We start from the raw sequence: 26,980 nt of genomic DNA, 5'->3' as shown, positions 1-26,980 counted from the left end.
TGCAGTTTTGGCATTTTTTTGTCAGAAAGCATTAAATCACCAACATTATTATATGTTATTTTACATGTGTTTAGATATCACAAGGGACCCCTTTTGGTCCCATTAGCAGCATAAGAGGAGAACTGAGATGCAGTATATAACTAGAAGAGACAAAAATGTGAAAGGATGCAATCAATGATAAGACTTGTGTTTGTTGGAGGTTTTTTTAGTTTTCTCCAGAAACACCAATACACTTAGTTTTTCAATTTATTCATCAGTGACTTGGATGAAGGAGCAGATCCCTCCTCAGCAAGTTCACTGATGGCACAAAGCTGGGAGTGGCTGATACCCCAGAGGGCTGTGCAGCCCTTCAGAAGGACCTCAGCAGACTGGAGAGATGGGCAGGGAAGAACTGTCTGAAATCCAACAAAGGCAAATGCAAGGTCCTGCACCTGCACAGGAATAACCCCAGGCACCAGCACAGGGGGTGACCTGCTGGAGAGGCCCCTGCTTGAGAAGGGAGTCTACACTGAATGACCCACGGTGGATCCTCCCAACCTGACCCATTCCACAATTCTGTGAACATGGAGACAAAAGACTTCCTCTGTGCTGGTGCTTCCCATGGCTACAGAATGGAAAAACTGAGGATCTGTATTCAGCTTCCAAGACCAGACTACTTTATGATCTACAGCCCAAGCAAGTGCAAACCTGTGAATCTAAACATTTCCTGATTTGGTCACACAGAATTCAACATCCCTCCCCAACACAAAATAGTGTATCACCACTCAAAAAAATTGTCAGTAATTTTAGTGTTCTCTAGTAAGTACATATTTAATGGTATAATGATGTAAGCCTTGCAAAAACATTATTCAAAGAGATAATACAAAAGTAGTTTTAGTAGGATTTTGAGAACATTCACAAGCATGTATAAACTTGTAGATTTAAGAACCTACACTGAGAACTGATGACATGGCCACACCTGATTTACACATACTAAAGCAAGAGGTGATACTGAGATACCACATTGGGTCTTACATCCAGGAGAAAATGAGGTCTAATATACAAATAAAAAATAAAATCTACATCAGCCCAGAGAAGCTTAACTGCACAATGACTGAAACACACACTGGTTCACAATATTTATTACAACCTATTGCTTTAGATAAACCTGCTGTATGGTTGTAAACCCAAAGCACATTACATGAACCAAAAAAAAAAAAAAAAAGAAAAGAAAAAAGTACAGTACAAACCACGTCTCTGTAAAAAGTATGCAGTAGAGATGAACAGAGGCACAACTTTAGTCTTGTAAGTAAGAGCACAATGAAGATCCTGGTAACAGAAAATGAAGGTAAATAAAAATCATACTACCAGTACTAAACATAAGATGAGTAAAAATCAGAGTAGCATTGTTGTATCTGTATACAAAGAATGCAGGGTCTTTTTAAATACCCTCTCTTTATTCTCTATGATCTGTAAACACAACTCTCCCAAACCACATTTCCTCCGTACCTGAACTAGTATATAAAGAACTATACAGAATGTGCAAATCTAGTGTAAGTATTTTTAGGCTCTCTTCTTCAAACAGAAGAAATACAAGTTTAAAAACATTAACACCACAGATTCCCTCTATCCAGCCTCTGCAGAAATATTTCAGTAGCAATACTGCCCAAGACATCCAAGCAAAACACTGGACTAAGAAATCCAGAAGAATGCATGAACAATAAATATACAAGCACATATGAACAAGGAAAACACAGTTATCAAGGAAAACTATTAACACTGGCAAATGAAAGTGAATTAGGACTCTTGTCAGCCTACAGCAGATCTGTTCCTAAAAAACACTCACATGATTTAAGTAAACCTATGATGTTAACTGAGGTTCAATTACACTTCAGGTGGACAAGATTTATCAGATTGTTCTTTAAGATGTGATATTTGGTAGTTACATGTCATGCTCCATACTACTTAATAATGTCTTATAAATAAGTATTGCTAGACCAGGATGCTGGGAGGCAAACAGCCACTGCTGGGTTATTTGCTACTGCTGCCTTTCCATTACCACTCCACGGATTCTTTCTGCAACAGATACTTTGTCCCTCATAACAATCTGGTAATGATTAATGTTTCTGAAAAAAATAAGTTAGACAAAAATAGTACAGTCTAGAGTGAGCACGGTACAATTCAGTTCTTATGTTAAGACTTCTGGCCCAAGAGTAATTTAAGAACAGTACCAGCCTGAGCAGAATGCAGTTCTAGAGCATTTAAAATACATAGATGTTGAAACAGTCTAGATTTTACTTAAGTGTTGGAAAGTGAACCAGATACTAAAGAATTTATATACAAGTCTCAAACACAGTCCAGAAGCTCAAGCAGTAACTAGAGTTCACTCCTTCCAGAAATTGCTTTAGAGGGTGTTTTCTGCTTTTTCCTTTGAGTGCAGATACGAACTTCTTCAAATCTTCCACTCACACTAAGAGTGAGTATAGTCAGTGCAAACAACACACGAGTTAATTCCATTTATAGCTCTCAAACAAACAAAAAGGGGGGGAAAAGGCTTCTTAGTAGTATCCACTATTTGTCTGTCTCCTGTGAAACAACTTACCAGAAGGTCAGGCAAAAACACTGAATATCAATAGAGAGTCCTTTGGCCAGCACTTAAATAATTTCTGTCGCTGAGATAAAAATTACACTTCCTACGTCTAGAAACAGACACAGAAGCCTTCTCTATGACAAACACCTGGTGATCTCCATGCAACACTGATAGGGTTGCAACGACTTTCAGGGAATTTTTTTTTCTGTATAAATACTTACATGCAAGGCCAATTCACAACATTGCCACCCTAAGAAAATACATTTTATTGTAAAACTTGATTTGTGGTGAACATCCGAGAGTTGTCTAACCATTCATGGCTGGAGTGTATTATAAAACTCGCTACAAAAATCACTTTCTATTCTTCATCTGAGGACTGAGAAGTTCACTGTAGTTGCCAGCACTGTAACAACATGGTTAAAGTCATTTTCTAGTAAATCAATATCGCTGGGTAGGTACAGTCAGTCCACAGATACAAATGACTTCTACCCAGTGTAAGAGAACCCAGCAACACATCTCAAAAATCTCAGACACATCAACTTCTTTAGTCATCAGTACTGAATTTCGTATGAATGTTGGGATTATTGACCACGACAAGGTCAGGTGTCCAGTGTGTTGACTTCTTTGGAGCAGAAATAATGCACGACTATTGCATTAGGGTATCGAGCAAAAGCACTGTGAAGAGAACAAAACACAAACATCAGCTGTCAAGACAAACAGTTTTCCATATTCAAACAAGAGCATCCAAGTTGGGCAGATTCAGAGAGAGACACGCGATACTGAAACTTTTTTAAACTGCAGCCTGGACATAATTAAAGAAAAAACAGACAAAATAATTCTATGTATTTTGTAAGAGGTTTGTCTGGAGGTTTTTAAAATCTGTTTTCATTTCTGTAGGCACAATTTACTTGGAAGTCACTGGTAACAAGTTAAAGACTCGGGGACATGCTTGCCCTTCAAAATCTTGCTGAACTCACCAGCACTAGAAAAATTCTAGACAACCAAAACAATATTGCATGTGTAAATTTCAATGCTGATGCCACATGCTGAATGTTAAAAACAAAAACTTTAATGTGTAGCAATATTTAGACTGATGTTTATTAAAATGTTTTGGGGAAAGAACCTTTCCCTATCATTGTTAATGCTACTGATATCTCAGAACGGCTTGCATCGAGAAGAAAATAATTACTAAGTCATGTAGCATTTCCCTCCAGTTGACAGACAAAAAAAACCCAAGTGCAAATAAAATTTGAATTCTATATTAACATAAAATTAGCGACTAGGAATGGTAGAAGAAAAGTTCACAGATTCACAGAATATTCTGAGTTGGAAATGACCCACAAGGATAAGAGTCCAACTCTTAAGTAAATGGCCAGTACAGTGGTTAGACCTGGTTGGATCTTGGTGTTATCAGCACCATGCTCTAACCAACTGAGTTCATCTTAGGGTCACTGGCATCCAAATAATCAAGCAAATTGGTTCTACTTTTAAACATCCTATTGCATGTAGGCTACAAAACATGTATCAGTCAGGAAGCCATAAAGTCATCAGATATAGAAAACTATACGTTACTTAGCTTAAAATTCTTTATATCATCTTCCTCAATTCTATTTAAGAAGGTTCTTAGAAAACTGGTGTTCTTACAAAGTTTTCAAAATTCATTATGAGGACTGATTTTATGCCTTGTAGAGTTGTGAAGTAAGACTTGGGAGTTTCTGAAGGGTTTTATATTCCTTTGTTGAAAGAAGGATTAAACTCTTGCAGCAAATTCACTGACCAGAGTTTTAAAGTATTTCTAATCATCCAGCTAACGCATGTAATTTGTAATTCAAACACTCTTCAAATGGCTCCCTCATACTGCTGTTCTCTCTGGCTATACATATATTCAGTTTTCCAACATTCTCAGTTTAACTGTACCAGAATAACATTTGGTTCAGTTTACCCAGCTCTCTCACCTGTTGCCTATCTTCTTTTTACAAACAGTGCACACCTTCTCCTCTGTAATAATGCACTTGACTTGCTGATGCAAGATCCGCTCCTCCTGGACCTAAAGAAGGATAAAAAACCCAAGCTGCTCAAAAAGCAATGCCACGCCTTGGGCTGATGAAACCGCAAACCATCACAACATTTAACTGTCAGTGGTTGTGTCTACATTACCAACTTGTGCAGCACAGAAGAAGCTGCACAACTTGGTAATGTCTGTGGCGCAGACCAGGTGGTGTTGAACACCGAAAACCCAGGCTATATGAATTGCAGGGCTTCACTTTCACCTTGGTCCACAGCCTAAGGCATTCAACCACTAAAGGGGTGTTAAGGTGAACGATTGAACTGCTTCCTCTGGTTCACTTCATTTGAAAGAAATCCAGTCCATGCTGTCTGAGATGATTCTGCAGTGCACACCACAGTACAATGAGCAAAGACAAACACCTCATCCAAACTAAAATGAATGTACACACCATCTCCTGCAAAAAGGATGTTCAAGCTACACGGTTCCCATTTAATTTCAGTTGCATTACAGCACCATCTAGAGGACACCCATCCCATATAAGAAATGGTAAATTTCAATACTTAATGTATTTTAAAACATTATTCCAATAAATAACAGGTGGTGGATGCTTACCCTCAGAAATTCTGCATGGAGAAGATTCTTGAGCACTTGATTAAATCTTTTCTTCTGAGCATTTTCTTCAAGTACTTTCTCTAAGAAGATACGAATCTCACTAATCTGTGTATTTGCTGGGAGTAGGTTTATTGCCTGGAGCAAAGTAAAAAAAAGTTAAAGAGTAATAGAGACCAAAGCAAAATAGAAATGGACACACTTAGATTGACACAATCCATTCACTTGCCTACTCCAGTACCTTCTGTAATCTCCTGCCAACAGCACAAACTGAGTACTTACAGGTCTGACTTACCTTAGTGGTATCCAGTTTGCTGTGGTGCAGTTCCAAAACCTGCAGAGCAGCCTGCAGATTGGCTTGAGGCTCCAGCACCTCCATCTTGATGGGTCCCAGGCAATGAACACTGGGTGGGGAGAGATACATGCGGAGCAGGGACAGATACACCTGTAGAACACAAAAGGGAAGTTCTAAAACTGCAGTGCTAGTAAAACCCAGCAGTGGTACTTTTGTTGTACCCATGCCATCCAAAATTCTGAAGTGCTCATTTAAACAGCTCTTAATATAGGCTCAAAGCCATCAATGCAGTAACATTCTCAACAAAAAACACCCCACGATCATCTAGTAATTCCTAAATTCCAAGAGGTTATACATAGGTTCTCATACACCACACAAACCCTGAAAAAGTCTATATAGAAGAAGAATTTTCATGTCTCAAACAAGGTACTGAACAAGAAGCTACTTACATCTTTGTTGCCATCTTTGTTTCTGTCATAATGTTTATGGCAGTAGCTAGAAGAATCAGCAGAGAAGAATCAAGTCAAATACAGAAACAATTTTAGGACCCAAAGAATCAGTTTACTGCAATTAACATTTAAATGCTCTCACTACTGAAGTCATCCAAGTTAGGTGACTGCACATCTGATTCAGATCAATTCATCAATAAAACACAGCAGAATTACACCATTTACTTTGCATCACAATGCTGAGAGAAGCAAAGTTTTGTGCAAGTCTCCCACTTCCAATCAACTTGAAAAGCTTTAACGCAGAAGCCAAATTTAATTTAGCTGTGTAAGAAAAAGGGGGAAAAGATACTTCCAAATAACACATCACAGCATAAAAACCTATGTGTAGATATATCTAATTAGTATATCTGAATCACAAAAAGCAGCTGTTCATTAGTGTACACTGCATACCAGGGCTGAATGCCTCCAACAAGTATGTGATGAAAACAGCTTTAAAAGTAGCTATGTTGAACAGGCCCCAGTGTTCAGATACACCTGCCAGTGTTGGGTATTTCTGTTTTTACCTGAGTACTTCTGATTCACTCAGGAGATTCCCTGGCACAAAACACATAGAAAGCAAAACAGCACACAGGATCACACACTAAGGACAGGTAGTAACTCATTGATGATGGTGATATTGCTCTAAAGCACAATGACAGAAGAGCATGAAAAGGCAAACTTGAAGGGGACAACAGTAGCATCTATAGTAAACAGACATCCAGACGGGCTTTTTTTTTTTCAATAAAATGTGAAAACCCAGAAGATCCTGAAGACTTACAATGTTCATGCTCCACATACAGCATCATTTCACTACACATCCTATCCACACAGCAGTCAGTAAAGTAAGTCATGCAAAAATATAAAATAAAGAAATCCTTACTTTTCAGCCATGTTGGTGTCCTTCAAAATATGAACATAAATAAATAGAGCTTGCTCATGCTTCCCCATTCGACCCAAGAGCAGAGCACGTTCTTCTAGGAGACCTAGTGAGAGCATGAAGGATTAAAACAATAGCTACAACAGAGAAATGATAAAATTAGTGACCAGACTAACAGAAGGAAATACTGATCTGTGCTCAGGCTACAGTATAAATTACACTGACACTGTAAGTCTACATTTCACACTAGTTTCAGAAGCCTTTTATGAATTCTTAAGTCATTTTAAGAAACAACAACCTTCAGATTTATTCAGCGATTCAGGACCATCACAAAGTTAGGCTAAATAGCTGGGAGATGCCACAAGGTCTTAGGTCAACAGTTACAGGAATCCTGAAGAAACTGGCAAACCCAACTGTCCCAGCAAAAACAGAGTTAGTATACACATCAGTGACCTACAACTGCAGATCGTCTTCCCTATTTCTAGTTACCATGATTCTGTGATACAAGAGGAAGTTTTGCTGTACAGTGCAATAAGCTAGGGTTTAGTTAACCTGTGGAAACAGAACTCACCATCAAAGGGGAAGTCACTAATAAGTCGACTAGGTTCATAGCAGTTAGACTTCTCCAAAAAAATAAGCAGCTTTTTCCGGTAATCCCCCAAGTCTCCTCCTTCCTCCCCAGCAGGCACTGGAGCTCTATCTATATGAAAGAAAACAACATAAGCTAAATTATTACAACTACACTAGTACACAAGAAGAAGATAAACAAATCATTATGAAGAGGAACTAAATGGTGATAGGACTGTTACATGTGTTGGGACTGCCATGCACCTGCCAAACTAACTTCAGCTCCTAAAAAACACATCACATGGCTGGTTAAGCAATACTCAAATTATTCAAAACCCTTCCCTACCCTCAATATGCAGAAGTCAGGGAGCAGTAGCTGCCTTTCCACTTGATTATGAACAAAGCATTGCTTGGTCCTTTAAGATCTCTTGAGAGCCAATAAACTAGACTGCCCTACAAACCCACAATTTCTGTTTTCCTTTCCCTCTATCATTTAGGTTCCATATGCTGGATCTCAACAGGGAAGGATTACAACAAGGAATATGAAGGCCCCCCTGTGCTCTCCCATACCCTTGGTCCTCCCACCAGAAAAGGTTAAACATACCTGCAGGGAAAGAACTGAGATATTCCTTCATTAAGCCCTGCACTTTCTCGCAGTACAGCTGGATCAGACAGTTGTGGAAGTCTGCACCGGTTTCTTCCCAGACATGAATGATGTGTTCCTGTAAATACAAGTTAAGGCTCAGCTGTAGACACTTCCTCTGGGAAGTAATTCTCTATAAGCAACAGTTCCATGCTTGCCTTTACCAAGCTTGACTTCATGCTTTAGTGCATTTTAATTATGTTTTCTTTGCACAACTTACAGTACAGCTAGCATTCTGAGAGACAGCATCAGACTCCAATTCCTGGAGAACTAAAATCTTACAGGTAGCATTTTATACTGAAGGTGAAATGCATTAGTAGAGATTGAGTTCTTACCAGGTAAGGAATAGTCAGGCTTTTAAAATTTTCTATCAAGAAACTGAGCACTTTGTCTCGTGGCAAAGCTTCCACTTCAGGGAGGTCTTCTGTAAATATCTGTTAAATAAAATTTTATTCAGATTGGTGATTTTCTTTTTTTCAGCACCACAATATATTTGTCTCTGAAGCACTGAATCCAGCATAGCATCATGTGTCCAAAGAGTAAGCACTAAAAGTATAAAAAACATCTGAGCAGTTTCAGGCACTGAGAAGTTATTTCACATCTGAAAAGACTAACAAACACCCCCACTTCTGCCCTAGTGAACACTCTTCTCTTACAAAGCCAAACAGCTCCCAAATACAGGGAGTCAATTTTATAGGTAAATCAAAATTTGACATTGAAATACTCAATTAGGCTCTTGTGCAAAAGTGTGGCATCAATAACATGAAATGTTGTATCAAAGATTTCTAGCTATTTATTATAAGGTGTTCCAAGAATGGAAAAACGAGAGATTGACCTGCTTTATCTCCTACTAACATTAGCACAGTACCAAACACAAAAAATACAAATTATGTATTTAATTAGATTTAGCATTCATCAGCTTCTTACAATGAGCTATCCCATTTCCATATATTGCACTAAGCATGTCAACAACAAGGTATCTCTTTCAACCACACCTACCTTCAGTCCATCTTCAGGAAAATCTCTTAGCACCCAGACAGAGTAGGAAAATACCAAGTGCAAGTTCTCTGTGCCTGGAATACAAAAAGCAGCAGTGCTCACTGTTAAAATCCTAAATATCTATCTATTCACAACACAAGCAGTTTTTCCAGAGCCAGCAAAGCTTAATTTACATGAAGAATCCAGTTGCTCAAGTCAAGCAAATCACTCATTCCAAAGCCACACTTGCATTGCTTCACAAACATTATTTCAAACAGAAACAAAAATTAACTCAAATACTAAGTGTCACCAAACGTAAAGAATTCAGCCCAAAACCAAGATTGATTGCCTTAATCGCATTCCAAAAGTCTTTCCTTTCAACTTCTTTTTATTAGGGTAGAGAGGCTGTGAACTTCTCACTTGTGTAACTTCCTTCAGTCCACCTCCAGTCTGTCAGTCTAATGACTTCTACAGCAAATGATCAAATACTTTATAACAAGTAGTAAAGCATCATAGTACTGAAGAAACTGGCACACATGACAGGTAACAGTTTCTCAGCTTTTAACTGAATGTACGACTTGCCCCTTTAAAAAGAGCACTATAGTTTGGACCATTTGGTTCACAATGCTAATAAAACATGTTAGGAAAACATGACTTTTCCCTCACCCTCCTGCTCAGAATCACTGAGGCATTCACTGCCCAAACAATAGAACACAACTATACAAGAAACTAACTTAGAGCAACACTATAAAAAAGCAGTTATTGTTTGTTTTTCTCCATCCCACAAGCAACATCTTCATATTAGCAGAATTTTAAAAATAATTTTAAAAATGCAGATTGTATGCACTGTGAAGTAAAACAATTGAAATAGTTCCCAGAAGAGTTAATCTCAAAGTTTCAGTAACAAAAGTGTGACTTGGTAAATGGTAGTAAATTTATGGCTCTGAATTTTGCTGAACTCTATTAAGTTTCTGAAGTTAATAGAGGGCATGCTAGCCTCACAGAGAAATTTTTAAAAAAGACAGGACAAGTCATGGAAGTAGTCTTCATGTAAAACACAGAGCCTAACTCCTTATAAAGAAGTGCAGCATTAGAATAGTTCCCTGCCAAAATACTCAACCAAGTTGCCTTTGCTGAAATCCCAAGCAAATCCAACATGAAGTTAAAACCTACTCAAAGCCTACTCAAAACAGTGAAAATGTCAGGAGGAGAGGAGCAGCTCATTAAATAACTACCAAAACTTACAGATCAGTATACTAAAAGGTAAACATCACACTGTACCAAAAAACACAACAACTGGCAACCTCAGCACATAACATTCATCTACATGGGGATTTACACAGGACACAGGCAGGGAATTTCTCAACTTCCTCGGCAACAAATCCTTTATTTAAGCCTGAGCTACAATAGGAAAAGGTTCTGCATAACACTATTTTAAAAGGATAATGCAACACAGAAAGCTACCTACATCCCAGTAAACAAATAATTCTTCTGCGCACTGATAAAGCCCATTGTTGATGGTTAATCATACAATATGTGCTTTGATGCAATAAACAAGTGCTTACTCTACTGACACAAGGCAAGTATCAAATACCCATCAGTAATACATACTTGATGACTTAAAAAGACTATAGCTACAGGGCTGGAGGAATTTGTAATTACTTGAGAACTACCTAAAAGTATTTCATTAAATGCCCAAAAATTGATAGAAAACAGTCGACTAAAGAAGATTTTCTACTTTACTCAGAAATTTAAACCATTACTGGAAGAAAATTCAAATTACTGTGGCCCATTTTCTCCCAGTGGATATTTTAATCAGAAATAAGGAATGTTTTCCAATAATATATTTAAGTTTCAACAAAACTTGAATCCATTGAGCTAATACTTCAAGGTTGCTTTATACAAGAAACCAAACAAGGTAACACGGGTACCCCTTCAGCCTGATAGCCTCCAGAAAGCTGCCAAACAGTAGAATAACTGCTAAGCCAAACAAGAATAAAAACATCACAAAATACTGCTCCTCTTCACACTCACCCAAATGCTGCAGATATTGCACTGTCCTCTCATGACCCTTCAAAGGCGAGTTGGCTTTCTTTGACTGATCCACCAGAACCTGTAATGCTTTCGAAACAACAGAAGTTAATGCCTTTGCAACTGCTAGCTCCAACATGAACCACAAAAAAGTGCATTTTTCCTTACTGAAGACAAAACAAAGTTTTGTTTTGAACATACAAAATAGAAATTACCAAATTGTAACAGGAACAAAGATAGATTTAATCACAACATAGTGATTAAACAGCCTCTTCAGAACACTGCCTGCTCCCCAAACACACTACAAAGAACACATGCTTCTACTCCTTCTCCTCTCCCAACCTCATACTTACCTTTCTCATGCAGACCCTTTTTCTCATACAGAATTATCAGCTCACTATATTTGTGTGCCTTCTTCAGTACATGCTCACTCTCCTCAATATGACAGTGATTGTTCTCCAGACGTAGCAGTGGTGCCACCAGTGCTACATTTGTCTGCAAGCAAAACAGGGAGCACTTAAAACTTCCTTGGAAGTGCACCTTCTAAGTGTACAGTACAAAACAAGCTGGAAGTGGGGGCAAGGGAAGAAGGAAGCCTCACAGGCTAAGAAAAATAAGAAATTATAGTTTAACATCTCCCAGTAAGTAGGATGTTAATTTCCATAATTTTGAGAACAGAAAGAAAACACAAAGTTACTCCCCTTCAACAATAGAGGTCAGGCTTTGAAAAATATCGTAACAGCCAAGATCATACTTTCCTGCTTTTAACAGTATAAGGCAATAAAAGCATTCATCAGACCTTCAAAATACACAGCCACGGCCACTTTCCTTTGACAGAGGCAGTAACCAGAAACATACACATCTGCCTCATTCCCTCAAACTGCTTCCTGACCAGTGAGGAAACGAGTTAATGCTCAGATTTTACATGTTATTTTTAGATCAAAGACAGCTGTGTGAGCATTTCTGAAGTAGCTCCTTATCCTCCATCTTAAATGTTTCAGTCTGAAATTTCAACAGAGCTCACATGGCATAGCCTCTAGGTCATACAGAAACTCACATGCAGGTAACACTTTAACAGGGTGGTATCAATGATTTGTAGCAGCTTCTTTTTGGATTTGATCGTGGGTGTTCCTTCCATGAGGGGTGAGGTACTGGACTGATGATCAGAATCATTTAGCTTCTTCACTAGCTGACTTCTTTTCTGCAGGACATCAAGCGAAATTTTAACAGGAAAAGGCCATGGATTTCTACATCTCACCTCAGCAAATATAACCCACCAACTACAAAGACTAAATTAAGCCAATTTAATAACTTGTCTTAATTGTTTACCAAAAAATTTTATTGTCACTAATTATTCAACACAAACTTTGCAACCATATTCAGGTGTATACATTTGTTTTGCATATTTATAATTTCATAAAATATCCAGAGTCTTGAGAAAATTTTAAGAAGGAAATTCTGTTAACCTGAAGAGATGTTTTAGAGAAGTCAGGAAACATTTGAAGCATTTGGAAAACAATTTAGATTTGCACTACTAGGCATAAAACCTATCCTCCTTCAGGGACAAACTTCCTTTTACTCTATTAAGGATGGCAACCAAACAATTCAGGTTCCAGTTATGACAAAATAAAAAGGGCAGGAACTTAAAATGTCATTAATTCCCATTCCACCTTTTACTGCATGCCCTCAACCTATCTCCTGGACAGAGTGCCCTTAATAATAATCATTGAACAAAAATCAAAAAATGAACTGCTCAACTCCTCTTCAGCTGGATACCAGAAATAAAGTACTGGACTTGTATGAAGATCTAATCCGTAAGGAAATTTTGTTCAGCCACACGTGATGTTTTCCACGTATCTGTGGGGTATCTCACATGTTCCACTTCCCCTGCTCACTCAGGAGCTGCTGCCATATTTTCCAGCCATGAAGACAGTCATTAAGGCTGGCATGACAGAACTGGACTAGGTGCACTGCTGCCTGCACATCAAAGTTAACCAAGAAAGCATGCTAGAACTGAATAATCCTGCTCTAAAACCAGGTAGAGGAGCACTCACTTGAGTTAGGTAGTCTATCAGAGCTAAATGTGCCTTCTCCAGCTCTGCCCCAGAAAGCCCTGGCAGGGGGTTGGGATACTGTAGCTGTTTCCTGTAATCTGTGGGCAGGAGGTCAGGATACAGACCCATCACATGAGTGGGATCTATGCAAAAAATAACTGGTATTAGTAACCATTCATATTATTTTTGCAAACCTAGAGCAAACTTATCTTTCTAACAGAGCAGTCTGCAGTCTACTTGTACATCCACGAGGTTCTAGAGACTAATCAAGATTTGTTCATTACAAAAAAAAGAGGCTATAGCAATGCAAAAGAAGCAAGAGTAAAACATATTCAAAGTCCAAGCACAGGCACTTCCAACCTGTTCACTTGGCACACTTGAAGGACAAGCTATTATCACAATCTTACTGCTCTTCTTGCAGAATCCTAGCATGAACCACTCTGATAGTAAGACAGGATTTCTAGGTACAAGCAATGTTTTAAGAAAAAAATTACTGTGTTTTTGAAACAAGAACTAAATAGTTCTGTAAATAGAACTGTAACTAGTGCACACTCGTTTTCACTGAGTTTAAGCAAATTCAAAATTACTATCCTCTAATTCAAGCTCAAAATACTTTGAGTTTTCAGTCCTTGTCTTTCACTGTAGTTTTCTAAAGTAAAAATTATGTCATGAAAGAAAGTTCTAGGTTTAAATACACGAGAATTCTGTCACCAGTAAAAAGAATCTCAGTCTTAAGCAGTATTCCATGGTAAAGTTCAATCTTCAAGCATTCTTCCAATAGCCCTAGTATGACCTAGTATCAGACTAGTTTGACTTCCAAAGGCACAGGAAAGTTTCCTGGTTTCAGCATCTTGAGTAAACTAAGGGTTAAGGGTCCTCATCTGAGTCCAACGAATTTGCAAAGCTACAGATGTTATTTATTTTTTATTCCAAGCTACAAATAGGCTTTTCACAGTTGCTGAAACATTCAACTTCATAGCACATGCTATGCCCTAGAATACATATATATTCTGTAAAAAGGGCAAACTCCTGACTTAATTTACTAATTTACTAAGTGTAGTTAAGTATTTAATTGTACTTAATTGTGTAGTTAATTAAATTATTAAGTAATTAACCACCAACTCCACCAAAAAAAACAAACTCAATAGCTGCCAAGGCTATTTGCTGTTCACAGAGGACTGATCTGCACAAGATAGCACTGTTTTAAACTAAAACAAAACAGAAAACAAACCAAAACCACTATAAAATAGCCAGTGAACTTGATTTAATTCTTCCTAATTTAAGTGATTCAATGCCAACCCAAGCATTTACCTGTACCAAGCTTGGCAAAAACTTGCATGGATTCATCAAAACGCTTCTGGCAGAAAAGGTTGAAGGCAAAAAGGTTCTTTATGTGGTGAATTTGTTGTCGTTTCTCACTATCTGAATCATCTTTCATTTCCTGCATACATACAAATTAACAAACATTAAAAACTCTCAGGCCTCATACACGAGAGAGAAACACCCTAGAGAATTAAAAGGAGCATTATCCTGTGGAGAACAGGAAGGAAAAAAGAGAATCACTCTGAGGGTGCCTGTCTATGCTTATTGTGTCACTGACATAACCTGGAAGGTCTGAATGCTACCTCTGGTTATCTGTACACCTGCTCCCTCACAGCAAATGTCTCTTCATTCATTTGCCTTTTCAAATTGTTTCTTTCAAGTCAGCAATTCAAAATGTAATTAAGGGGAGTTTCCAGAAAACAAAAAATTCTAACACAGTATGAACAGTATAACTAAAGATACTGCATCAGTATCTCTAACAAATTATTGTTTCAGGAGTAATATTACCACAAAAAAAGTCACATGACAAAACTCACAACTCCAAAATACACTGTTTACAGGCAGTCTGAAGACTGAAGCCCAAATTATTTCAAATTCTACAAGAAGGTAACCAATTAAACAGCTAAGAGAGATAATCTTTCATATACAAGATGATTTCTCAAAATCTACACCACAGTAGATCAATATGGAATAAAGGCAGCACAAAACTAAAACTGCAGTTATAAGAGTCTACCAGCTTGTGCAAAGTGGACAGTTGGGAGGTTACACTGACTGACTGATTTGTGGACTCACTACAGTTAAGCAGATGGCAAACATCCTTTTGTGTACTTTTGCACAATTTTATCCACTGCAAACTCAAGTTTTTGAGTACTCACTGCCAACTGCAAAGCCAACTCAAACTGTTTGTCCTGCAGGAGCTGCTGGATCTGTGTGGCTATAGACACTGGAATGAGCCTCCAAACAAAGTGATTACTTGCCACATATATAATGTTTGTGCTGTAAACAAGAAAAAAAAAAAGTCAATTATTAAGTTTCACTGCTCAGAAAGCTATACCCTATCTTAAAAGAAACCCAGCCCAATAATACAAACATGGATCAATCCAAGAGCAACTGGAGCATTATTGCAATGCAGAAAGAAGACTGTATCTCCAATGTCACAAATTCTTAAAGACCCTCAACTTCATCCTGTCCCCTTCAAGGTATAGCCTCCACCAATCTCCATAAAAAACCAACAGATTGCTGCAGTGCTATATTTTAAGGTAAGAGCTAGAAAAGCTGCTCTTGTCCCAGTTTTTCAGAGTGCTACATGCAGCCAGCCAGCCTGAGAGCAGTGATAATGAGTTATATCCATACCCTCCAGAGGTGATGAAGCGTGGCCTCTGCAGCTCGATGCTCTGCACCAGCAGCCGGGGCTCGAAAGTGCGGATCTCCACGTACCTTGGCAGAACAGCAATGATGTAGGGAGGCTGGTGCTCTAGTCATGAAAGAAGTGAAACATTTCAGTTGATTGTTCTCAAGTATTCCTTGAAACGAGCTGTGACTTAAGGCTTCTCTTCAATTTTTCATCCCCTTGAAATGTGCCCCTTTTTCATATTCAAAACAAAACTCAGTGCTCAACACTGACAGCAATTTGCTAACAGACTACCACCACACCTTTTGCTCATCCTTCACCATAAGGAAGCTCTGAGGCACCCAGGTGCCCAGAACTACAGTGCTTTAACACACTGCCTTCCATTTCAGACCTTGTCCCTTTTATAAAAGATATGGAATACACCTATTTTATGAGGAGAGAGAGCCACAGACCAAAAGCAAAGAAGGCTAAGAAGCAAAAACAAATGCGTGAAACCTTCCCCAGAGTACAGCACAGGATACTGCAGAAAGTGTCACACTCCAAATCCTGCTGGTTTCAAAATACTGCAAATATGATTTAATCACACACACAAGAGTAAAGAAGTAAATTTAAACCAAAACCAAACTGCTGCTTCTCACCCATGGCTATAGGAATATCTGTCCAATTCAAGGCACATTTCTGAGTACAGACCCCTTCTTCATTAAGAACAACCGTTAGATCATCCTGGCCAACTGCAACTTTTCCATCTGCCACAGGAGCTACCAGTGGTTCCAGCTGCTTCCCTGTGGGAAACAGCTCTTTGATGGATCCTTTTCCATCCACCTAGGATGATAAAGAACATAAAAATAAAAAAATGTGTTTTGCAAAATAACCTTTTATTCAAAGCTGAGTAAGACTAAAGCAAAAACCCCCGGAGCGATTTTGCAGCCCAGGCTAGTCACTAACAGGACAAGTGCAAATTTAAAGAGAAGCAATAAAGGTATCTGCCCATCATAGTTTATCCTGCTTAGCATAATTCTGAAATTAAAAAAATACTACATTTATGTCTGAGATGATGATAGTAGCTGACCACATCATTCATACCCGTTCATAAAACGCATAATAGCAGAGCAGCAAAATCAGCTGAAGTGTCCAAACACCTCATTTAGGTCAAACCTTTTAACACTGTTTTATTCTGGCATGAGTGCACACTGACACTTAAAAAAAACAAAAACAAACTAAAAGCCTAAAAACCTGCCTAGACATTTCCCCCTGCCCACCCATTATTCTGGCCACATGCTGTAAGTGGGAACTGAACTCACATGAAAAATTACTGCTTCATGAGCTGATGCAACAACCAAAACCTAAGAGAATCCTTCTTCAACTCCAGCCACACATTCCTGCTGCTTCCCTTGCATTACAGCTCAAGCATTTAATAAATCAACAGCTAGCCACCAAAAAACAACACCATAAAAACGTGTACTTTTCCTGCCTATTTAGTAAAATCAAGTTATTCAAGGACAGGTTAGTCAAGCACCAGAGCCAACCCAAAGTAAACACTTGGACAGTTGGTCTCCATCCAGGTTGCTTGAGCAGCTGCACAACTATTCCCATCACTAGAATGGCAGGAATCAACATCTAGGAGAGCAGTGCAGAAAGGTACCCCTTCTTTTGTGAGCAGTATCTGTTTTGAGTGTCTGTAAAAATTGTGTGATTTTCCTTTTGATTACAGATCAGTGTTGCCACCCATGTACGTACATGGATGCGTGTGGTGCACCTCATCTTTTTCCTATAATATCTAATAAAGCCAATTGTAAAGGCAGAAAAAAGAATAGGCTACAGCTGTAAATGAAGTCTAAGGGGAAACTGTAATATTAAATTAGCAGTAAGTTCAGAGATTTTCAAATTATAACAGTTCAGCTAGAGAATGAAAAAATGAAAGAATGGTCAAGTTTCACTGTATGCCAGATGAGTTATTCTTGGTCTCTTGGTCCTTTTAGAGATTCTCATTTCTTAATACGTTAAATAAATGCAAACTGGGCTTACACAGACTTTTGCCAAAACAAAATGTATCTTCTCAAATTCCTTTTTTCTGCAAGAGCTGCAAACACTGGTCTCAACAGCAACAAACAGAAGATCACTTCCTGACAAATATGCATTTAAAAGGACAGGCTTACACTGCCCTTTCCAAAATTACAAATAGCAGGAGTACCAGATGCTGTTTTTCATAAAAGCTAAATGTTTTTCATGTTATCTAAATTCCTGAGCACAGGAGCAGCCTCCATAGTGTCTACTGCTACCCAAATCTTAAAACACAGTTACACAGCCCCATCTTACCCGTATCAGGTAATAGTCCCTCTTGAAGCCTACACAGATGGAGTTTTCACACCAGGCCATAGACTTGGGTACATCAGGTACACTGAAGTCCCCCTGAGGAAAACAGGTTAGACTGGCTGTTATGAACAAAAAGCAAAATCAAATCTGGCAACACAGTGTTTTTCCCCAACACCTGTGCCCAGCACCTACTGCTCAAGGAATGGCAGTATTCAGCAAAAAGGTTAGACTCATATACAGTGAAGAGGTGTGCTCTGAGTAAGCTGGAAATTTTCCATAGAAAATTTTCTAGTAGAGCATTGTAGCTGAAGAAGCCTCTACCTACTTCAATTAGTTATTTTTTTCTCATTCCAGTATTCACAACTGTAGCTCTCTACACTTGTCAGTAACTAAGGTCTGACTTAAAGACATGCTTGAAAAACTGAGTAGGAGTGCACCCACTTCCATAATGTTTTTGCATGGTATGCATGTTAATACATTCCACTGACTTAAAAGTCAAGTACAGTAATTTCACGAATACAAGCCGCACCAATTTGACCAAAATTTTGGTGGAAACCCGGAAGTGCGGCTAATATTCCGGGGCGGCTAATCTATTAACAAAATTCTAAAAGCTGCCAACACGGAAGTGAGAGCCCGCGGCAGCCCCAAGCCAAGCTGGAGCCCGGCCGGCCCCGGCAGAGGTGGGAAAGCCTGGCAGAGGCGGGGCCAGCAGTGTCGGGGGCGGGCGGCAGAGCCTGAGCCAGCAGGGCGGGGCAGGGAGGGCGGCAGAGCCTGAGCCAGCAGGGCGGAGGAGCCCGGGAGAACTGGGGCTAGCAGTGCAGGGGAGCATGGCAGAAGCAGGAAGGCCGGCGGGTGGGGCTGCCTGGCAGCGGGGGAAGCCCAGCAGAATCGGGGCCAGCAGCGTGGGGGAGCCCGGCGGTGCGGGGGCCTGCAGTGCCGGCCAGGGCGAGGAAACGCGGCGGCGGTGCAGACGGGAGGGGGCGGCCGGCGAGCGTGGTGGCGGCGGCGGCAGCCCTGCCGGCGGGGCGAGCGAAAGCGGCGCTCGCGAAAGCGCCGCCGCTCGCCGCGAACCGCGAGCCGCGAACCGCGAGCCGCGAGCCGCGAACCGCGAGCCGCGAACCGCGAGCCGCGAGCCGCGAAAGCGCCGCCGCGAGCCGCGAGCCGCGAGCCGCGAACCGCGAGCCGCGAGCCGCGAACCGCGAGCCGCGAACCGCGAGCCGCGAAAGCGCCGCCGCGAGCCGCGAGCCGCGAGCCGCGAACCGCGAGCCGCGAGCCGCGAGCCGCGAAAGCGCCGCCGCTCGCCGCGAACCGCGAGCCGCGAACCGCGAGCCGCGAGCCGCGAGCCGCGAGCCGCGAAAGCGCCGCCGCGAACCGCGAGCCGCTCGCCGCGAACCGCGAACCGCGAGCCGCGAGCCGCGAGCCGCGAACCGCGAGCCGCGAAAGCGCCGCCGCGAGCCGCGAACCGCGAGCCGCGAGCCGCGAACCGCGAGCCGCGAACCGCGAGCCGCGAACCGCGAGCCGCGAACCGCGAGCCGCGAACCGCGAGCCGCGAAAGCGCCGCCGCGAGCCGCGAGCCGCGAGCCGCGAGCCGCGAACCGCGAGCCGCGAACCGCGAGCCGCGAGCCGCGAACCGCGAGCCGCGAGCCGCGAAAGCGCCGCCGCTCGCCGCGAACCGCGAGCCGCGAGCCGCGAACCGCGAGCCGCGAGCCGCGAGCCGCGAGCCGCGAGCCGCGAAAGCGCCGCCGCGAGCCGCGAGCCGCGAGCCGCGAGCCGCGAGCCGCGAGCCGCGAACCGCGAGCCGCGAACCTCGAGCCGCGAACCTCGAGCCGCGAACCGCGAACCGCGAGCCTCGAAAGCGCCGCCGCGAGCCGCGAACCGCGAGCGCGCCGCCGCGAGCCGCGAAAGCGCCGCGGGTCGGGCGCGGCGCTCGCGAGGCGCGGCGCGGGGCGAGCGAAAGCGGCAGCGGGGCGGTGCTGACGGGAGAGGGGGGCCAGCGAGCCCGGCGGCGGCGGCAGCACCACCCGGCCAGCCCCGCCGAGCCGTGGCGCTGAGCTGGGCCACCCGGCCCCGTCGGCAACCATGAGCGGGCCGAGCCTGCCTGGCCCCGCCCCGAGCCAGTAAAGCCCGCTATGCCGCGATCCTGTTACTAATTGGCCAATTTGTGAAAGCTGCGCACGGATTCTCGCGACGAACGAAAGTGCGGCTAATATTCGGGGTGCGGCTTATCTATTGACAAAGACAGCAACATTGTCGAGGCACCGGGGGTGCGGCTTATAATCCGTGCGGCTTGTATTCGTGAAACTACTGTACTTAAAAGTGTACTACAACCAGAACATGAAAATATAGGACACAGCCCTTACTTTAATTTTAACTTATGAGACTGTATTAATGCCATTAACTGTGATTTCCAAGACTTTCACTTCTATTTGCTGTTTCATTGTTAAATCTCTGCAGAACCAACCATCAATGTTTTGAAAGTCAGCAGTGCCTCTGAGTAACAGAGACTGCATGGCAAACAGTAAAGAGCAACTACCCTCCCTGCTGAGACATCCTGGCTAAGGAAAGAACACAACTCACCTGTAGCTCATGGAACTCTCTGTCCTTCCAGAAATAAAGCTGTAGCTTCTTGCGCACTGCCACACACATCCTCAGCACCTCTTCCCCTGTATCTGATTGCTGTGAAAACAGACAGCCCTCACTCACAGGCACTCACAGAGAGCCAAGACAAGGCCAAAAGAAGCCTCTGTTAGGAAGCAAGCTGTCCACTGAAGAGCAGCTTTGTTCATCCATGCCCAAAGGGCATTCCCTAAAAAAGGAAGTATGAGAGGCGGAGGAAAGTGGCAGGGGAGGTGGTAGGATACTTAAAAACAAACTTTGACAGGAATCGTGACATCAAGGAAATCCAAATAAAAGAGCACCAAAGGCATAAACACACACACACAAACAGAAGATAAGTAGAGAGCTATCCATCTAACCCCAAAACTAGGAAAAATAGCTGGAACTCTATGCAATACAGGAGAGGCGAGGAAATGGAATAACACAAAGAATGTGTTACACTAACAGATAAAACCATGAACAATCTAATATTCTAATCTGTTGGAGAAGATTCTTGGCAACAAACACTAGGAAAGCTAAGTGCTTGAACACACAAACAACAAGCCACTTTGCAATGACCAGATGTAAAGGTGCTTTGAGACATTAGTTTTCATGTCTAGAAAACCCCAAGTACTTCATAAAAAATATTTAACACTAAGCTCCCATGGGGCAAAAATTAAAAATTACAAAGAGTGCTAAACCATTTCTTCTGATTACAAAAAACGCATCTGAACAACAAGGGTAGGCTAAGAAACTCACTTGAATATAAATTAGGCACTTAATGAACCAGAGCATATGAACAGAGAACTGCTATACCTTACACAATCATTTTAGGGCTTGAATTTACCATAACTGCTCTAGGACTTGTAGGGCCAATAAAGAGAAACAAAAATGTAAAAAAAACCCAGTGACAGAAGGAAATCACAATGAGCTAGTACACTGGCAATGCAAGGAAAGGAAATGGCTTTTATATTAAGGGGACCTTTCAAAAAAGAAGAGTCAAAGTTGATATAGGACAAAAATGCTTTCAAGTCTTGTATCAAAAGTTCTGTATCAAAAGCTACAATCACAACAGGCACAGGAAAAGACCTTGTGAAGCAGAGTAAGAAAAATAATTTAAAATTATTGCCTTAAGCAAATGCAGTAGGTATTAATTTTAAAAAGCACTAGCACCTAAGAAATTTTCATCTAACAGAAAATTAACAAACCTAATCTATACAGCCAGATGAAAAAGGAATCCTTATTATAAACAGAAAGGAGATCTGTGCAGCTGCATTCCTCCCCTTACCTGGAGATCACAAGTGAAGAGAGATGCACCTTTTGCCTTGGAAATTGTGGTGATTTGTTGAAATGTCAACAGGTCATGGACATAAATATTATTTTCTGTTTTAAACAAAATTCCAATTATTATTTAGTATTTAATACATGCAGAGTCATTGCTAATTCAAACAAGTCACTGTATTTTATGTTTTATATAAAAAGAATTCGTGAAACTAAGAGCTGCAAGAAAGGAAATGTTTTCCCAAAAATTGAAAAATGCTAAGGCACATACAAATACAATAAATGCAGAAAAGACGACTAACACCAGCATTGGTAAAACTCCAGAATGGTACTGCTAACCAAGCAGGGGAAGGCAGAGTAGAAGGGACAGCAAGCAGACCAGAACAGAGGAAGTTCAAGATGGAAGACCACATGAACAAAGATAATTTTGAACTGGTTCCTGAAATTAATGAAAAGTAAACAGCTGAAAATTTAGGGTACTGTGGTCAAGTTTTTGTATGCACAGAATGCAAGTAGCAGAAATCTGGAGCTGAAAGAGTTGGGACTTGGAAATCATAAAGAAGGGAGCAGTAACATAAGCAAAAAGAGACATTAGAAGATCATAAGTTAAAGAAAGCCAGAGCCAAGCAAACCTAAGTATTCCACAAGACACTAAAAGATCATATCTGCATGTAAAGTGAATTTGGTGCAATATATCAACAGTAAGTTTGATACATAAAGCAAATTTAGTCAGAAGCTTTAGTCCCTATCATATCACACACACATACACATGCATGCATACACGTGCACATACAGATGCCAACACAAACTCCATTTTACAAAGACACTTTAGAGCATGCATGTACTTTTTCATTCCTAATCACAAAACAGCATTAATGCTCCTTCTCCAAGCTGGCGAAGCTGCTACTCAATCTATGTTGCTTAATGTTTCCTCTGCAAAATGCAAAGCTAAGTTTTACACAATGACTTCTCAACAACCAGACTACTATGCAGGTGTGTGCCAAGGGTGCCACATTCAGACAAGTAACTGCATCAAGAACTCATTAAATATAAAACACTTTTCTGCACTTACCTAATAGACTGACCAAAATTTTAAACTGTGAAACAACATGGATCTGAAAAGGAGAAAGCTGATAGTGAGTCCATTCATAAACTAAAACTCTGAACAAGGATTGATTATAGATAGCCTAAGAAAATCTCAAAATAATGACAAGGCGGTTTTCCATGCACAACCTTCCTCCAGCTATTGCAAGTCTTTTCAGTTACATTCACTTTTCACAAGCTAGCACATAGCACTTCCAACCTAAGCTAGTAAACATTGGTATGTTACTAGTACAAAAATACTTCTAAAGCATACAGAGTATTTCATCCTGAAAAAGGATGCGTATCTTGCAGGAGTTTTTCAGTTTTTCCTGGAATTAATACTGGCAGCTACTTCACTTGTACATTTAAGTAAGTGGAATTACAATCACATTCCTATAGGATATCATTTGAGAGTCAAATAATATGTTACAGTCTGTTGATGTATTGCTATCATTTTTACAAATATTCTCAGCCAGAACACCTGAGAACCTATTGCTAACAAAACAAACCTTCAAGTTCCAATTCCTTTGTTTCTGCTTTAGCAATCAAATCAAGCTTATTCCTGTCGTGGGAAGAGTGGACAAAAACATCTAGCTGTTACACCTCTAAGAAAAGCTACAGCTTTGGGAAATTTTTTTGTTAAGCATAGCAGATATTACAGATGTACATTTGTTATTTCATTTATTGGCTGAAAAGTGTCCTCACATGAAGAAGATGGTATTTCCTACCTGCTGAATCTTCTTTGAGAAGTTCTTGTTGGATTTCTCCAGTGTCACTTCAAACCTATTGCAACCTATCAGAAAGATCAAAGAGGGTATATAAACTGAAGTTGCTCATGACTGTATCTTACATTAAGTAAATTACAAATAATTATGAAAGCAAATTTGACCACTTAACACTGGAAGAACATTTTAACATATCTGTGCTTTTACATCACAGCTAAATGCATCAGAGGGTCTTCTACAGAGTCAGGTGAAAATGTAAATTACACTTCTTGTACCCAGCTGAGGGCCTCAACAGCAGTTACATTTCTGCCTTGCCCAAGTTTTATATTACAAGCATTATATTTAAGTAGTTTGAAACCTAGAGATACAAAGACACCCATAAAGACTTTATCCACACTAATCAAATATCAGCAACTTTAATTGCTAGGGTGCACATCACTGCAAAATAGACAAGGAATAAACAATACACCACAAAGGTTTAAAATGAGTTTTAGGGAGAAAGACTTACAGACACTTTCTGATGACATAACCTCTCCTGGCATTGATGCAAAAAAGGGGGAGAAATTTACCATGTAAGATAAGACACTAACAACTCAAGACCAGAATGTTCCAGTTGGACAGACATCTTTCAAGTTTCAGAAAAATCAATCTGAATTCAGTCTCTAGAATCCAAGCAGCTACAAATTAGTATCTTTCTAACAGGTGATGAACTTGGAAACTTATATTTGGTGTTTACTTTCCTGTGCCATGCTACAAATATTACTGTATTCAATAACATCAGTTTCTACATAATAGCAGCCAATGTGAAATACAAACCTCTTTAGTGAAATCGATTTTAACCACACCAAAAATAGAATAGTTCTATTTGTGGCATTCCTAGAATAGCCTATGAGCACTTAGCACTGTCAAAGAGGCAGGGAAAGAATAAATACAACAAAACTAGTTAATATTTATCCCTCTTCCCCATCCATGATGCTTATGGACCCACTGAATAGATTTGCTCTCTCACTAATCCAGTCTGTCATTAAAAGATGACACACATCAAAACTCTGGCAACTTGAACACTGCACTGCTTTTACACATATTTGTATACCATATTCATAAAAATTACAGCCACTAACTATAAATTTAAACACACAGAAGCCTGAAATAAAATATACTTTACATACATGAAATTCTATATAGGAAAAAAATCAGCAACCAATCACACTAGTGTTAAAATGACTACAGCCTCTAAAAATGCAGGAAGTAAAAATAACAATCAACTTTTTCGTGCCATTCTTAAAATCAACTTACCTACATCTTTTTTGATCCTGTAAAGCAGAAGATGCCCTTGTTTGGTACCAACAAGGAGCCATTCCTCTACAAAGACAGGAGAGGAAGAGTCTAATTAGTTCAGCAAATACTGCCCTTCACAGCTGTGCTGGTTTTGGCTGGGTAATTTTCTTCACAGTGCCTATTATGGGGCTGTTACATTTATCAGAACACCTGGAAACTTGCTTCCATCACCAAAAAGGACTCTCTGTGGTGACTATACAGGTCTCCTATCATCTCTCCAGTGGAAGTGCACAGAAGTAACTTTAACTCTCAGGAGAGGACAGCCAAAGATCAGGCAGTAAAACAGAATAAACAGCCTGGCCGCCACATTCCACTGGTTCATATAAAAGTAAAGAGGCAAACCATTGCATCTTGTATGCAATCAAATGAGGTAATAAATTATTCTTCAGACATTATTATCTCTCAGAGAGGAACAGTGCTACATAATGGGAAGTACTGTCAGAAAGAAAAACAAGGACTTTACAAGGGTTTGATTGTTAGTTTTTAAGTCAGGCTTTTAAAAAGTCTCTCTGGAATAGTCAGCTATGTTTGGAAGGACAGTGGCAGATTTGCTTAGGTAACATTTGGATTGGTTGGACAACCAAGCATCATTCAAGATTTATAAAAGAGGGCCTTTATCTACAAACTCTGTGGCACAGTTTCAGACTCTTTCTTCTTTACACCACACAAAAAGCACAGAATCTTTACAGGCTCATGAATTATGACTGAATTTCCTCTTCACTGAATATCATATTAGAAAGCAGCAACATGAATATTTCTTTCTACATCTCATACTTCCTCATCACCAAAGAAATTTGCATTTTAATAAAATCTTATTTCCTGTAAGACCTTTCTTCTACTACTTGGTAGAAACATTGTGGAGACAGAGTTACACGTCTTTTTTACAAAACCATACCGCTGTAAGTCTGTATGTTTAGGCTTTTTTCCCCTAGCTCAGCAAAATAAACACTTTCAAAGAGAGAAAAAGATGAAAGCTGCATTGCAGGAATAAACTGTCCTCGCATCCTCTCCAGTACATAACTCCATCATAAACAGTCCATGTATAACAGAAGCATTATCGTTCAGGATATAAATCTTAAAACAATTTAGCGGGGTCACAACTCCATAGCGTGTGGAGCCATTTAAATCGCCGATTTTGCACGATGGCACACACCCGCTGGCACCTGCCCGCAGCTCTGGAAAGCCTCACCAAGCCTGATCATTAGGACAGCTGGTGCAGTCACCTGACCAAAATCTTGACTCTCAAATATGCCCAAAAATGTAACCCACAATTACGTATCACTAACGCGTGCAAACATACTCGAAATCTAAGACGCCAACACACCACCGGCCCTCCAAATCAAGTTTAAGTCAAAACACAGGGAACGCTATTTTAGCAAGAAAGTAGGCAGGGCAGGGTTACAGCCCCGGGAGCCCGGGCAGCCTCCCCCACAGCCGGGCAGGGCAGCGCTGCCCCGGGAGCGGAGCTCGGCACCGCGGGGCCGGGGAGAGGCTCCGTGCCCGGCCCGGCCCGCCCAGGGCACCGCGGGCCGGGCGGAGCTGCCCCCGCAGGGCCGGGCAGGGCCGGGGTAGGCTGGGGTAGGCACGGCAGCCGCACAACGCCGCCCGGGACGGGAGAGCGTAGCCCCTGGGGCTGCGGCACGGCCCCTCCAGCTCACCCCAGGCCGCCAGGCAGTCGATCTGCAGCGGCAGCTTCTCCAGGATCGGCACATGCTCGAAGGCGTCATGCATGGTGGCGGCTCCTCCGGCCCCGGCTGCCGCAGCGCCCGGCCCAGGAAGAGTCGGCACCGGCGGGGACGGGGAACGGCCCCGACGGGAATGGCCCCGACGGGAACGGCCCCGCGCCCACGGC

General features: G+C 41.2%; 1 protein-coding gene across 2 annotated transcripts; it reads right to left on the bottom strand.

Annotated features, from left to right (window-relative positions):
- Positions 1-794: 794 nt before the first annotated feature.
- On the bottom strand, positions 795-26,980 carry VPS39 (VPS39 subunit of HOPS complex). Of its 2 annotated transcripts, XM_033062862.1 has the most exons (26): positions 26,787-26,980; positions 25,087-25,152; positions 24,299-24,325; positions 23,794-23,858; positions 23,055-23,097; positions 21,990-22,084; positions 20,684-20,782; positions 18,110-18,202; positions 16,432-16,615; positions 15,796-15,916; positions 15,318-15,438; positions 14,431-14,560; positions 13,120-13,262; positions 12,123-12,266; positions 11,419-11,560; positions 11,069-11,155; positions 9,056-9,129; positions 8,392-8,490; positions 8,018-8,135; positions 7,418-7,546; positions 6,850-6,952; positions 5,931-5,976; positions 5,482-5,631; positions 5,190-5,324; positions 4,525-4,616; positions 795-3,244 (listed from the first exon to the last, which is right to left on the bottom strand). In XM_033062862.1, the coding sequence occupies exons 1-26, from the start codon at positions 26,857-26,859 to the stop codon at positions 3,169-3,171; spliced, it is 2,655 nt and encodes an 884-aa protein (XP_032918753.1). In that variant the 5' UTR covers positions 26,860-26,980; the 3' UTR covers positions 795-3,168. The 2 variants fall into 2 exon arrangements, with proteins under 2 accessions (XP_032918753.1, XP_032918755.1); XM_033062864.1 differs by lacking the exon at positions 24,299-24,325.

The sequence above is a fragment of the Catharus ustulatus genome, chromosome 6 (assembly GCF_009819885.2).
Source record: "Catharus ustulatus isolate bCatUst1 chromosome 6, bCatUst1.pri.v2, whole genome shotgun sequence".
Classification (NCBI taxonomy): Eukaryota; Metazoa; Chordata; class Aves; order Passeriformes; family Turdidae; genus Catharus; species Catharus ustulatus.
This window is presented reverse-complemented; position numbering and strand designations above follow the sequence as displayed.